General features: G+C 45.0%; 1 protein-coding gene across 1 annotated transcript in view; it reads left to right on the top strand.

Annotated features, from left to right (window-relative positions):
* Window positions 1–8,983: 8,983 nt before the first annotated feature.
* The window catches only part of ISX (intestine specific homeobox), a 21,521-nt gene continuing 17,959 nt past the window's right edge, over window positions 8,984–12,545 (top strand). Inside the window, exon 1 of the mRNA XM_078150461.1 lies at window positions 8,984–9,409. Within this exon, the coding sequence (XP_078006587.1) occupies window positions 9,226–9,409 (184 nt within the window). The 5' untranslated portion in view covers window positions 8,984–9,225. The remainder of the gene's footprint in view (window positions 9,410–12,545) is intronic.

Consider the following 12,545-nt stretch of genomic DNA (forward strand, 5'->3'; position numbering starts at 1 on the left):
TTCAATGATCAGACCTTCCCTGAGAAAGGAGACTGGTTCATAATTCTAGATTCCTTCACTGAACAATGGGATTATTCACAAGGTCAAACTACAAGGAATCCTTCATTGTGGGTGCTTTCCAATGGGCAGAATTGAAGAAATCCTTGGAAAGTCTACTCGGTGACCTGGTCTCCTAAATCTACACCCAAGCCACTGGGTGAATGGTGTCTCTCCCTCTAAGTAAAAAGCTTCTTTGGTCTCCTGAGTATATACTCAGGCTGCTTGTGGGATATTGTCCTCACCCTAAGCCAAGTACATGCATTCTAAGGACATCCTCACTGGCCATTGTCCCACAGTCTACACCAAGAAGATCCTAAAGACATGTTTAACCTGCTGGTCATCCTGCATTCTAAACCAGAGTCATCTATCTTTGGGAATAAACTCACTCAGCCAATCTGGGTGTGGTTGTCTCATGGTCTAAGCCAGAAAACATCCCAGGATATGCTTAGCCTATTTGCCCCACACTCTAAGCCAGAAGCTTTCTTGGGACGTAGGCAGCCCATCTGTAGAAGGTATCCCACACAGTGAGCCAAGGTGAGGATATGTGCAGCCTGTGCGTGGAGACTGTCCCACTTACACCCTAAGTCCCTTAACACCCTAAGGTGCCTCCCTAGGTTACTGATTTAAGCATTAACAGTGTCCTCCTTCGCCTCCCCCCTCCACCTGCCACTCTTGGTCAGGATACAACAAGGCACAGATGGACAGCTCCAGGGAAAAGGACAGTTGCAAAGCATGGAAGGTTCTCCCCCAAAGCAAAGACACTGATTACTCATGGACAAGAAGTCAGACCATTCACCAACACCTTGGTTTTTTTCAGATAAAAGCAATCAGTCCCTACCAAGTTCTCTGTTTGCAGGTCAGAACAGCACCGTGCTTTCCCAGAGAACTGCATCCAGCAAGGTGACCAGGGTTAATGAGACCAGGACCAGGATTTTAGAAGCACCTTCACTCCCTCCCACAAGCCCAGCTCTGAGACTGACTCTCATCATGTAACTTACCTTCCCTTTCCCAATTCAAAGGCCACGATCAGTCTTCCCATGGGAGGGGGAGGATCACAGGGTCAGACACTTTGCTAACAGCCTACTCACAGGAAGACAGGTGGCTAAAGCCACTGAATCACAAGCACGGACAAGTCAAGCCCAAGGCAAAGTGGCAAGGCTGTCCTAAGGGTAAGAGATGGGTGGGGACAAGGTAGCCCCTTGACAGGAGAAGAGCAGAATTTGGGCAGGAAGTGATAGCTATCTTCAAGTATCTGACAAGCTGCTGAGGGGTGAAGAAATGAAACCAGTTCTGCTTGGTCCCAGAGGCAGAACCAGAAACAATTGGTCACAGCTACAAAGAGGCAGAATTAGTCTTGGCGTATGAAATGAAGCAATGAATGAAAATTTACTTGTTAGATGCTTAGCCTGTGCTAAGGACTAGTAATAGCAAAACCAAAATGATACACTTAAGGAGTTCATATCCCTTTTAAAGGGGACGACAATAATTTGGGAAATAGCGGCTGGGAAAAGATGAGGTCTGGGAAGTCACAGGGGCATTGACTCAGGGGCAGTTAGTGGAAATGCCCTTTCCAGAAGCAGCAGGAGATTTGGTTTGATTACAAGTTGTGAGGAGAGGGGCAGCAGGACAGATGGCAAGATGGCCAAGGAGGACAAATGGACCAGACTGGGTGGGAAGCATGTCTGATCTGACGCCCACTGCTGAGAGAGAGCTGGGTGGTTTTAGCTGGCTTATGCACCCATTAAGACAGCTCAGCTCCAAGGCAGGAGATACAAAACTGAATGGCGCATCATTCCCCCACAGACTTACGGCACATTGTTTAGAGGTCTGGTCTGGAGTTCTAGGTCAGGAGAAGTAGAACAGGGATCCAGAGGGAATTAGAAAGAAGACGGGGGGGGGGGGAATCTGTCTCCGGTAGGACTGGCCACAAGTGGGATGGGTTGCCTTTGGAGCTAGTGAGTACTACTTAACTGAGAGTCTGTAGCTGAAGTCTGGGTGGCTACTTGTCAGGAATATTATAGAAGGGGTTTTTGTTCAGGTTCAGGCTGAACTAAATGGTCTCTTCCAGCTTTGAGATTCTGGGCCTGAAATTCAATTCAACAAATACTTATTAAACGCCTTCTATGTGCCAGCCATTGCACTAGATGCCAAGACTAGAGACAAGTGAGAAAACAGCAGTCCATGCCCTCAAGAAGCTTACATTCTACTGGAGGAATACCACATGTCAACAGATTAGTATAATTCATGGTAGAGGATGCTAAAAAAGTAAAGGGAAGATTAGACACAGAATTCTGGGAATATCTGAAAAGCAAAGGAACAGGGATAACAGAAGGATCCAGGAAGGCTTCATGGAAGAGGTGGCACTTGAGCTGATTTTTACTTTAGAACAAAAATTCCAAGAAGTAGAGATGAGAGAGGAACGCATTCCAGGTGGAGGTTTGTGCAAAGGCTCCAAGGTGGGAAATTGCATGTCTAGTTTAGTAAACAGCTACGAGGCCTTTTAGTTGGAAAACATAGTGCCTCCAGGAGAGTAATAGGAAATCAGCCAGAGAGAAACAGATGATGGTGAGCCTCAAATTCGGGTTAAGGAGCTTTTTACTGAGCCTAGAGGCAATAGGAAGACACTGAGGGTTTTTGAGGAAAATGGCAAGGACAGACCTTTGCTCTAAAAAAAAAATATTATGGCAGCTTTCTGGAAAAGAGCAAAAAAATATATATATCGGAGGTGAGGATACCATGTTACAATAGTCCAGGCACAAAGAAATAGGTTCCTGCTGTAGCCTTCACCAACAAAATTATTTTGTTCTGTGAATATTCTATACATCTTCAATATGTACATTCATGTCATCTCTCCCAGGGGAATGTAATTTCTTTGAGGGATAAGAGACGATGTAGTATCTGTCTTTGTATATTCAGCACCTAGAACAGTATTGGGCATATAATAGGTGCTTAATAAATGCTTAAGAAATGCACTAGTCAGCTGTCATAAAAGACACTGATGTTTTGTGTGGAGGTTGGATTCCATGATTGCTGACGTCCTTTCCAATTTTGTGATTCTATGTCAAATGGGCTTCAGATCAGACATAGAATGTTAAAATGGAGAAATAATGGTGAATTTCAGGTACTTGGGTAGGACATGGTAGAGACAGGGGAGCAGGAGGATGACCTTTTAGTGCTCCCAGATAGTAGCACCTCCTACAGGAGACCTTTCTCGATTACTTTCTCAGACATTAGGGATCTGACCCATCCCTTCCCTCTTCCCCACCATGAAAATTAGTTTATATATAGCTTGATTTACTTTATCTCTTTGCACTTTTTATTTCCTCCCAGTAAGCTCCTTGAGGACAATGACTATTTGTGTTTTTGTCTTTGTATAACTTTCCATCACTCCATTACATTCATATGCCATAATTTATTCAGCCATTCCACAATTGATGGGCACTCCTTGGTTGCCAGTTTTTTGCCTCCACAAGAAGAGCTACTATAAATATTTTTGTACATGTGGGTTCTTTTCCCCTCTCTTTGATCTCTTTAAAGTATAAGCCTACCAGTGACATCATTGGGTCAAGGGATATGCAGTTTATTAACTTCTAAGACATAGTTCCAAAGTGTTTCCCAGGATTGATGAACAAATCTGCAGCTCCACCAAAAGTGTGCTGATGTGTCTGTTTTCCCACAGCCCCTCCAACATGTCATTTGTGCATGTGTCTGTGTGTGTCTGTGTGTGTGTATGTGTGTGAACTTTGCCAAACTGATAGCTATGAGATGGAAGCTCAGTTTCTTCAGATTTAATTTCTCTTATTATTAGTGATTTGGAGGACTTTTATGTGGCTGATGACAGCCTGGATTGCTCCTCTTAAAACTCCTTGTTTACCATCTTTACCATTTACCAATTGGAGAATGGCTCTTCGTCTTATAAATTTGAATCAGCTCCTTATATATCTTGGAAATCAGACCCTTCTCAGAGAAATTTCCTGCAAAGAATTTTCCTAATCATCTGTTTCTATAATTTTAGTGCACTAGTTCTGTTGATGCAAAAAAACTTGTCAATTTTATTTAACCAAAATTGTCCATTTTATCTTCTGAGATCTTCTATATCCCCTACTTGGTCATGAATGTTTCCTCTCTCCCTAGATCTGAAAGGTAATTTCTTTTTTGCTCCTGTAATTTATTTATGATGTCATCCTTTATTTGACATAACTATTTGGAGCTTATCTCAGTATAAAATGTAAGATGTTGGTCAATACCTAGTTTCTACCAGATGGTTTTCCAGCTTTCCCAGCAGGTCTAGTTAAATAGCCAAATTCTTCTCATAGTAGATGAGGTCATGGGTTTATGAAGCCCTAGGATATGATATTCATATGCTTCTATATGTTGTGTACTTAATCTAGTCTACCAATCAATCCATTCATTAACCAGTACCAATTTTTTTTATGATTACTGCTTTGTACAACAGTTTATCTGTTGCTTCTAAGATCCTTTCTCATTTCCCTTGAGATTCTTAGCCTTTTTATTTTTTTCCTGACAAATTTCGTTACTATTCTTTCTAGCTCTATAAAGAAATCCTTTGGTAGTTTGACTAGTATAACATTAAGTATGGCAACTAGGTGGCACAGGGGATAAAATGCCAGTACTAAAGTTAGGAAGAGCAGAGTTCAAATCTGGCATCAGACACTGTCTAACTATGTGACCCTGGGCAAGTCACTGGACCTCTGTCTGTCTCCATTTCCTTATCTGTAAAATGGGGGAAACAATAGCACCTACCTGCTAGGGTTGTTGTGAGGATCAAAGGAGATAATTGTTGTGAAGAGTTTAGCACAGTGCCTGGAACATGGTAAGTGCTGTATAAATAGTAGCTATTAATATTCATTTAATTTAGGTATTATTGTGATTTTTATTATATTGGCTTGCCTGCTAATGAGCATGTAATGTTTCTCCAGTTGTTTGGTTCTGTCTTTATTTCTGATCATCAGCACATACTTTTAACCAGTAGATGGCATCGATAGGCATTGCCAGGTCCTAGGTTCATCTTGGCAGTTAACACAACCCACCTGGATGGAAGTGCAGAGGCAGAAGCTCTGGTTTTCAAAAAGTCAGTGACCTTCTAGCCCTCAGCACTGTCTCTCTCTCTGGGGAGAAGCACCAACTCATTGTCAATGGGCATGTGGACTTTGAGGCTCTACCCAAACAAAATGTTGAGCCCCTACCTGTTGGTGAAATACTATCTCTTTCTCTGAACTTGTTGTATTCAAATAACCTCTAGTCTCCTGTCCTAGACATGTCAGATTTGGCTCTTCATGGAAACAGACTCAGCTACGTGGATGCTATGTGCGGCATTTATCAGTAAACAAATAAAGAGGGTAGAGTAACTAGAAGATGGTGCATAATAAACATGGGAAACATCTGCAAAGCAGCACCATGAGCCCATTAATCTCTCAAACCAAGGAAAACCCCAGCATCAGAAACTGGTCCCAATCTATCTTTTTCACATCATTGGACATTACTCACCTTCCTATTGTCTATGTTTCAGACAAACTGGTCTTACATGACACTCTATCTCCCACCTCAGTATCTTTGCGTTGGCAATTCCCCATGCCAGGAACCTCAATAACACCCCCCTCTTCCTTTAAGATTTGCTCAAGCATCTTAGGAAGTGTTTCTTGATCCCCTCCCCAACTGCCGGCACCTCCCTCCCAAATTACCTTCTACCCCACCCCTCGTGGATGGTAATGTTCTCTCTCCCAGTAGTCCTGTCCTGGAAGGAAACTCCAGCTACCTCTGGCCAAAACCAGCCTAGCCCAGAGGAGAACAACTTGCATTTCACCTGTTTTATATTAATTTACTTTATGTTTATGCTGTATATATTTTTATAGCTACTTTTTTTTTGTCTCCCTCACTAGAATGTAAACTCCTTGCAGGTAGGGATCATTTCATTTTTTGCGATTGTATCTCCAGTGCCTTGTGTCATTCCTGCTTCATAAAGGCTTGTTGATTCATCAATTGCTCTGGACTCACGAGTTATTAATAACATAAGCAGCTAGCTTCATATATGTTTATAAAGTACTTGACAAATATCTCATTTTATCCTCCTAACAACCCTGGGAGGTAGGGCTACTATTACACCCATTTTACAGATGAAAACATTTAAAAAGGCAGAGATTAAATGACTTGCCCAGGGTCCCACAGCTAGTAAGCATGTGAGGCCAAATACGAATTTGGATCTTTCTGATTCCCAGTCCAGAGCTCTATTCGCTGTACCATTTGAGCTCTAGGAAATGCACCATTTGAGTTTCTTTGGTTCACCACCAGCCCTCCCCTTCAAGTGGGCAAGAGAGTATAGAGAACACTGTTTACCCAGGATGTTTGACTCATGCTTCCTGGATGAGAACTGGTCATCAGGAGCAAAGGCAGAAAGTCAGGAGGAACTCTGATTCTGAAACTCGAGGCACAAGGAATGGGCACAAGAGCCAGGCAGACTCAAGGAAGGATCAACCCCGCCCTCAAGCTCCATGGAAGGTATGTGCTTCCTCCTGGCTGTCTTGTCCTGGCAGGGAACTTGTGGCCAAAGCTAGCCTCGCCCAGAGCAGAACGAGGGCATTTAACAGGCAGCTCAGAAGCAAGAGACCCAGTTGCTCTCATGGCTCCTGGTGTCTCTTTCTCTGCGACCTCGTGCGATCAGTTTCCCTCTCCTTGCTCTACCTACCCCCCCCCATAGGTCCAAGCAGCAAAGAGGGAAAGCAGCTATAGAGTGAATAGGCAGTGTGCCTGGATCCCTAGCACCTGACCTGTTGACTGTACCTTAACGGGACATTAATGGACTAAATGCAATTCAAAGGAGAGGCTGGTATGTCTTCTAAGAACACAGCTTTTGGAATGGTGTTCCTGGATTAGAATGTGAGCTGCTTGACGGCAGGGACCGTGTTCTGGCTATTCTTTGTATCCCCAGTACCTGGAATAGATGGAGTGGGTAATGAATGCTCGCTGAAGCACAGCTAGGTGGCCAGTGGATAGAGCACCAGACCTGGAGGCAGGAAGATGGGAGTTCAAATGTGGCCTCAGACATTTACTAGCTGTGTGACCCTGGGCAAGTCACTTGCCCAAGTTTGCTTCCATTGCCTCACCTGTCACATGAGCTGGAGAAGGAAATGACAAACCCCTCCAGCATCTCTGCCAAGAAAACCCCACATGGGGTCCCAGAGAATCAGACGTGACTTAGACAACTGAACAACTCAACGCTTATTGATTGGATCTAATCCGTTGGCCAGGTTCAATTAAGCTGCTTACCAGTGACTTGGTAAATGATCATTCCCTGCCCAGGGGCTGCCTTTCCCCATGCCTCTACACTGCCAGGTACACACTCGTGACAGGGGAGTCCATGGGAATGGGACATGCCCACAGCGATCCCCTAGGAGACTGCCCCTAGCATTCCTCTGGTGGCAAAGGCACATCTGTAGTGACTAAAGTTCACTTGGCAGGGAGTGTCCACAGCTGGAACCCGGATCCCTGTTCCCAGGGCCTTGGCCTTCCTGTCTATATAGCAATAATCTATGACCCATAAATTCTTGGAGCTGTGTAAACACCTTTTACAACAACTCAGACTCTTATCGGGGCCATTGTTAGCCTAGGGACCCCTTCTTTTCTCTTCCCCTCATTCCAGCCTGGCTCTCTTCTTCGGACCCTCTGTGATGCCACTGCCTGAGGCCTCCCTCCCATTCCCTCTTCCTCCCCTCTCCCTATGGCCCCTTTTACCTTCTTGTTCACGCAAGCCCCTGCCCTATGAAGGGGGTGGACTCCTCTATATTATCGGGTGTGGTTTATTATCTCCCTACCCCCACCCTGGTTACACAGTAATTCCTTACAGGGACCCCAGCCTATCAGGTCCAGAACTGTCTGCCCATTGGACAGAGGGGGACAGACCTTGCCAATATTGACAGATAAGGAAAAGTCCAACAGAGGAAGAAATAAGGAAGCAAAGAGAAGGGCTGAGAAGACATCTGAGAGAGGGAGCTTGAGGCTGGCAAAATCTCAATTGGAGGAAAGAGTCATACTGACGAGTCAATTAAACCTTCCTGTGAACAGTACCCTGAATAAGGTGGACTTGGAAGGGGAAAGAGACTAGAATTTTCTAGAGGAATCTGAGCCATGGATCCTCTGAGTTACCTATCCCCAGAGAAGGACCAAGAAGCACCTTGTTTTAAAGGATGAGATGACACCCTACAAAAACAAGTAAGGAGAGAAGAAGATGAGGACTCCATCTCAGTGACTAGGATTCGGTTCTGGGACCTCCTCTTACCACTGCTCCCCTTCTCTGTGAACTCTTAGTCCCCAGTAACTAGCTGGTCAAAAAAAGAAAAGAAAAGAAAAATCTGGACTCTAACAGGATCTTGAACCTGATGTCCCGAGGCTGACCAGAGAGGACAAATTCAGGTTGGCTCACTCTGGGTTTGGGGATTAATGGGTCATCTCTCCAGAGACAGCTAAGGGGGCTCGGGAGTGAATTTTAGCTTCCTGGAACATGATCAGCCTTCAGGAAAGAAATGGTCTAGTTCCCTGAGGCTGGATTCAGTGGTTTGGATGAGACCCGCCAAGCCTCAAGAATTTGGACCCCAACCCGGTTGGACCCAAGAATTGGTGTTTTCCCTTCAATTCTCCATTCTTTCCTGTCCCTCTTCCCTTTCTACATAGGATCTTGTCCCTGGTGACTAATTTGTGAAAGAGAAAGGAAGACTCTGGAGTTGGAGAGGATTGTGAACCCAGCACCGGAAGGCCGAGGTCAGAGCGGCAGCTCTGCCATACCTAGATTACTCCTTCCCCAAGTCTGCAGCCTCCAAGGCCACAGGATGACCCGTAACCCACCTTCCAGCTTGCCCAGCAGTGCTGGGGTGCTCCATTCTGATGTGATGTGATGTGTGGTTCCACTTCGAAGGCCACTGGGCTCCAGGACGCACAGTTCCTAGAAGCTGTAGAGAATGGTCTGGGGATGGCAGGAGCCTCTGGCACAAGGCTCTCTCACCATGTCCTAGGCCTTTAGGTTGGGTCCCAAGAACTGCCAGGGAGCAAAGAGTTATTTCTCCTACCTCTCACTTATCTTCAGCTGCCAACCCCAAATCCTCATTCCCTTCCTCAGCCACCCTTGGCTCTCAAAGAAAGAGCTGAAGCTGCCCGACTTTGGTTTTGGGCAGAGCAATGGAGGGGAAGACTCTGGACAAATGTGATTCCCCAAAGCAAGTGGATCTGCCCTTCTCCATTAAGGAGATCCTGAAGAAACCAACAAGGAGGAGAGATGTTTCCAGCAAAGATAGAGGGGACGCCCACCTGGCTTCTACTGAGACCCTAACACTGGATTACTCCCCACAGGACCTCCCCCAGGGTAAGTATCTTGTGAGCCCCTGGCTTCATGCCCTAGAAAATATAAGGAAGGATGGTGGAGTCTGCACGTGGCTCCTACAGCCCCTGCACCGAGCTCAGATTTCCAGTATCAGTGGAAAGCCCTTGGTCCTGGAATTATTCCTTCAAGAGCATTCAGCCTGCACACACATCTGCCCATGTCACAGGTGAGGAAACTAAGAGGTGTTGTGATTTGTCTAAGGCTACACAGCATAATGAGGTAATCGGTGGGGGAGTTAGCACTAAAATCTACAGCTCTTGGCTCTTAGAATTGAAAATTGAGAATGTTAAAAATTATAAAGGCCCCCAGAGATCATCTAAGCCACTTTGGAAGAGCTGTGAGTGATCACAGAATCACAGATTTAGAGCTGGAAGAGACCTTAGAAGCCACCGAATTTAAACACCTCCTCTATTTTGCAAATGAAGAAACTGAGTCACAGAGAGATTTAAGTGATTGCTCAAGTCCACACATATAATATTCAAGATAGAACTGGAACCCTGGTCCTCTGACTCTAATTCCTGTGCTCCATGTTGTTGGTGATATTCAATCATTTTTCAGTCTTGTCCAATCCTTTATGACCCCATTTAGGGTTTTCTTGGCAAAGATACTGGAGTGGTTTGACATTTCTTTCTCCAACTCATTTTACAGATGAAGAAACTGAGGCAAATAGGGGAAAGTGACTTTCCCAGAGTCACACAGATAGTAAGTGTCTGAGACCAGATGGGTTTTCCTGACTTCAGGCCCAGCATTCTATCCCCACAGTGTACTATCCATTTGTCTGAGAGAGACAGAGAGAGAGGCAGACAGAGAAACAGAGAGAGACAGAAAAGATAGAGAGAGAGAGAGAGAGAGAGAGAGAGAGAGAGAGAGAGAGAGAGAGAGAGAGAGAGAGATTCCATGCTAAATGAGAGGCCCAGATTCTAAGGAGAAGGCAGTGTCCTGTACAGAAAGGAGTAAGAGAATTGAATTCCTATCAGAATACCTGAATTCAAATCCTAGCCCTAAGAGGTTCTGCCTTATGATCTTGGATAAGTTAATTAGCTTTTCCAGCCAGCTGTTTCCTTTTCTGAAAAATGGGTATAATAATGCTCCCGGGGCTGTCTTGGGAAAGGCAAACTTTAAATAGAGTTCCATATAAAGGAACTAAGCCTCAGAGGCCTGAAGGTCACTGTGGCTACTTAAACGTTAATAGCTACTGACTCCCTAATAAAATGTTGAGAAGAGCCATGGAGCAGTCACAAATGGGAGTTAGGAAGATGAGTTTAAATACCACTTCTGCAACTTGCTGCCTGAGTAACCTTGGGCAAGTCACTTGGGTTCCCTAGGCTCAGTTTTCTCATCTGTATAAAATGGGGTCAATAATGCCTGTAGGACTTGTCTGTAGAACATGGAGTTATTATAGGGTTCAAATGAGATCATGCTGTGAGTAAAGCACTTTGCAAATCTTTAAATGCCATATAAATGCTACCCAGGATTGTTATAATAACCACTCTCTTTACCAAGGACATTTATATTTTCCCAGAGGATTCTGGGAGATTTTAATCCAAAACAATGAGTGCAGAAGGAGCACTCTTGATGGGGTGGGGATGAGGACAGGAAAGCCTTTCCAGAGCCCTCAAGGCAAACCTGCTTCATTCTTGTATAAGGCTATCACTGTCACCATTCATCCATTAGAGGGCTAGGACACTGGGTCTATCTACCTTTCTCAGGCCTTACTCAGCATCTACCAGAGAAGAGGGGAAACTTTAGGTTCTTAGAGAAACAGACCCTGCCCCATGAGTCTGGGGGACGGGGAGGAAGAAGGGTTTCTCCCATAAAGTCATAGGGAAACCCTCAGAGGCCAAGCCAGGAAATGGGCTGCCTAGGTCTCTGCCTACTGTTCTGCCACCCCAACCCTTTGTCAAAATTAAAAGGGAAAAAAGTCAGATCACCACCCAAGTGAGCTACACAAAAATGGGAGAATTAGAGAATATTGGAGATAAAAGAACAAACTATTAGAACAAAGCTGGGAAGGGCCTTAGAACAGGGAGTGTCAGAACTGGGAGGGAGCTTAGAACAGGAAATGGCAGAGCTGGGAGGGGCCTTAGAACAGGGAGTGTCAGAACTGGGAGGGAGCTTAGAACAGGGGATGTCAGGGCTGGGAGGGGCTAAGGACAGGGGATGCCAGAGCCAGCAAGCATATTAAAAATTACATAGTCCAACTCTTTCATCATATAGAATGCCCAGAGAGGAAAATGATTTGCTAAAACTTTTGCCACTTCAGGGCAGATGTGGCATTACTGGGGTTGTCCAAAGCTGGCCTGGGCCTGCTTTGCCTTGAGGTACTAACTCTTGGGATACCTATTTCTTTTTTTCTTCTCTCCCTTTCTAGCCCACTTCCTCCTTCCTTTCCCCCAACACAAACATATTTATTTCCTCAAATATGGGACAGGAATGTTTTTCTGGAGATAATCCCATTTAATTCATAAATCTGCCTCTCCCAGGTCCTAGGCTGGTGGAAAAATGGGAGCGGGACCCTCAGCCGATGATACCAGCCCCCTCTCCCAGTCACCTCCTTGAAGAGACAGCCCCAGGGACATCAACCAGCTCCCCAAAACCCCAAGAGACAGTTTCCCAGCTGACTGACATCCTGCCAGCAAGCCCAGGTTTGGAGCCATCAAAGGGAAATAGGAGAGATGGAGTTGAGGAAGACCATGGACACAACTTCCTTACTGACCCACCCTTCCATGGTAAGTAGAGCCATTGTGATCTATGTACCAGGACAGTGGGGAAGGCATTCTAACTCTTTGTTGCTATGATCCTACATAGTGTTGGGCTTGGAGTCAAGAGAGTAGAGTTCAAATCTTGCTCTGCTACTTAACCTGTATGACCTTGTGTAAGTCCCTTTACCCCACCATGGGCCTCAGTCTTTCTATCTGTAAAATGAGGGGATTGAACAAGCATCATTGAGTTCCTTTTTAACCCTAGGCCTCTGTGTGTGTGTGTGTGTGTGTGTGTGTGTGTGTGTGTGTGTGTGTGTGTAATATCTATATATGCATATATATTCACTTATACCATGTTACCTCCTATTTGATATAATATTATATATTTTCCATTTTCTGTGTTTGCATCATAACCC

The sequence above is a fragment of the Phascolarctos cinereus genome, unplaced genomic scaffold (assembly GCF_003287225.1).
Source record: "Phascolarctos cinereus isolate Bilbo 61053 unplaced genomic scaffold, phaCin_HiC Scaffold_1;HRSCAF=81, whole genome shotgun sequence".
In the NCBI taxonomy this organism is placed as follows: domain Eukaryota; kingdom Metazoa; phylum Chordata; class Mammalia; order Diprotodontia; family Phascolarctidae; genus Phascolarctos; species Phascolarctos cinereus.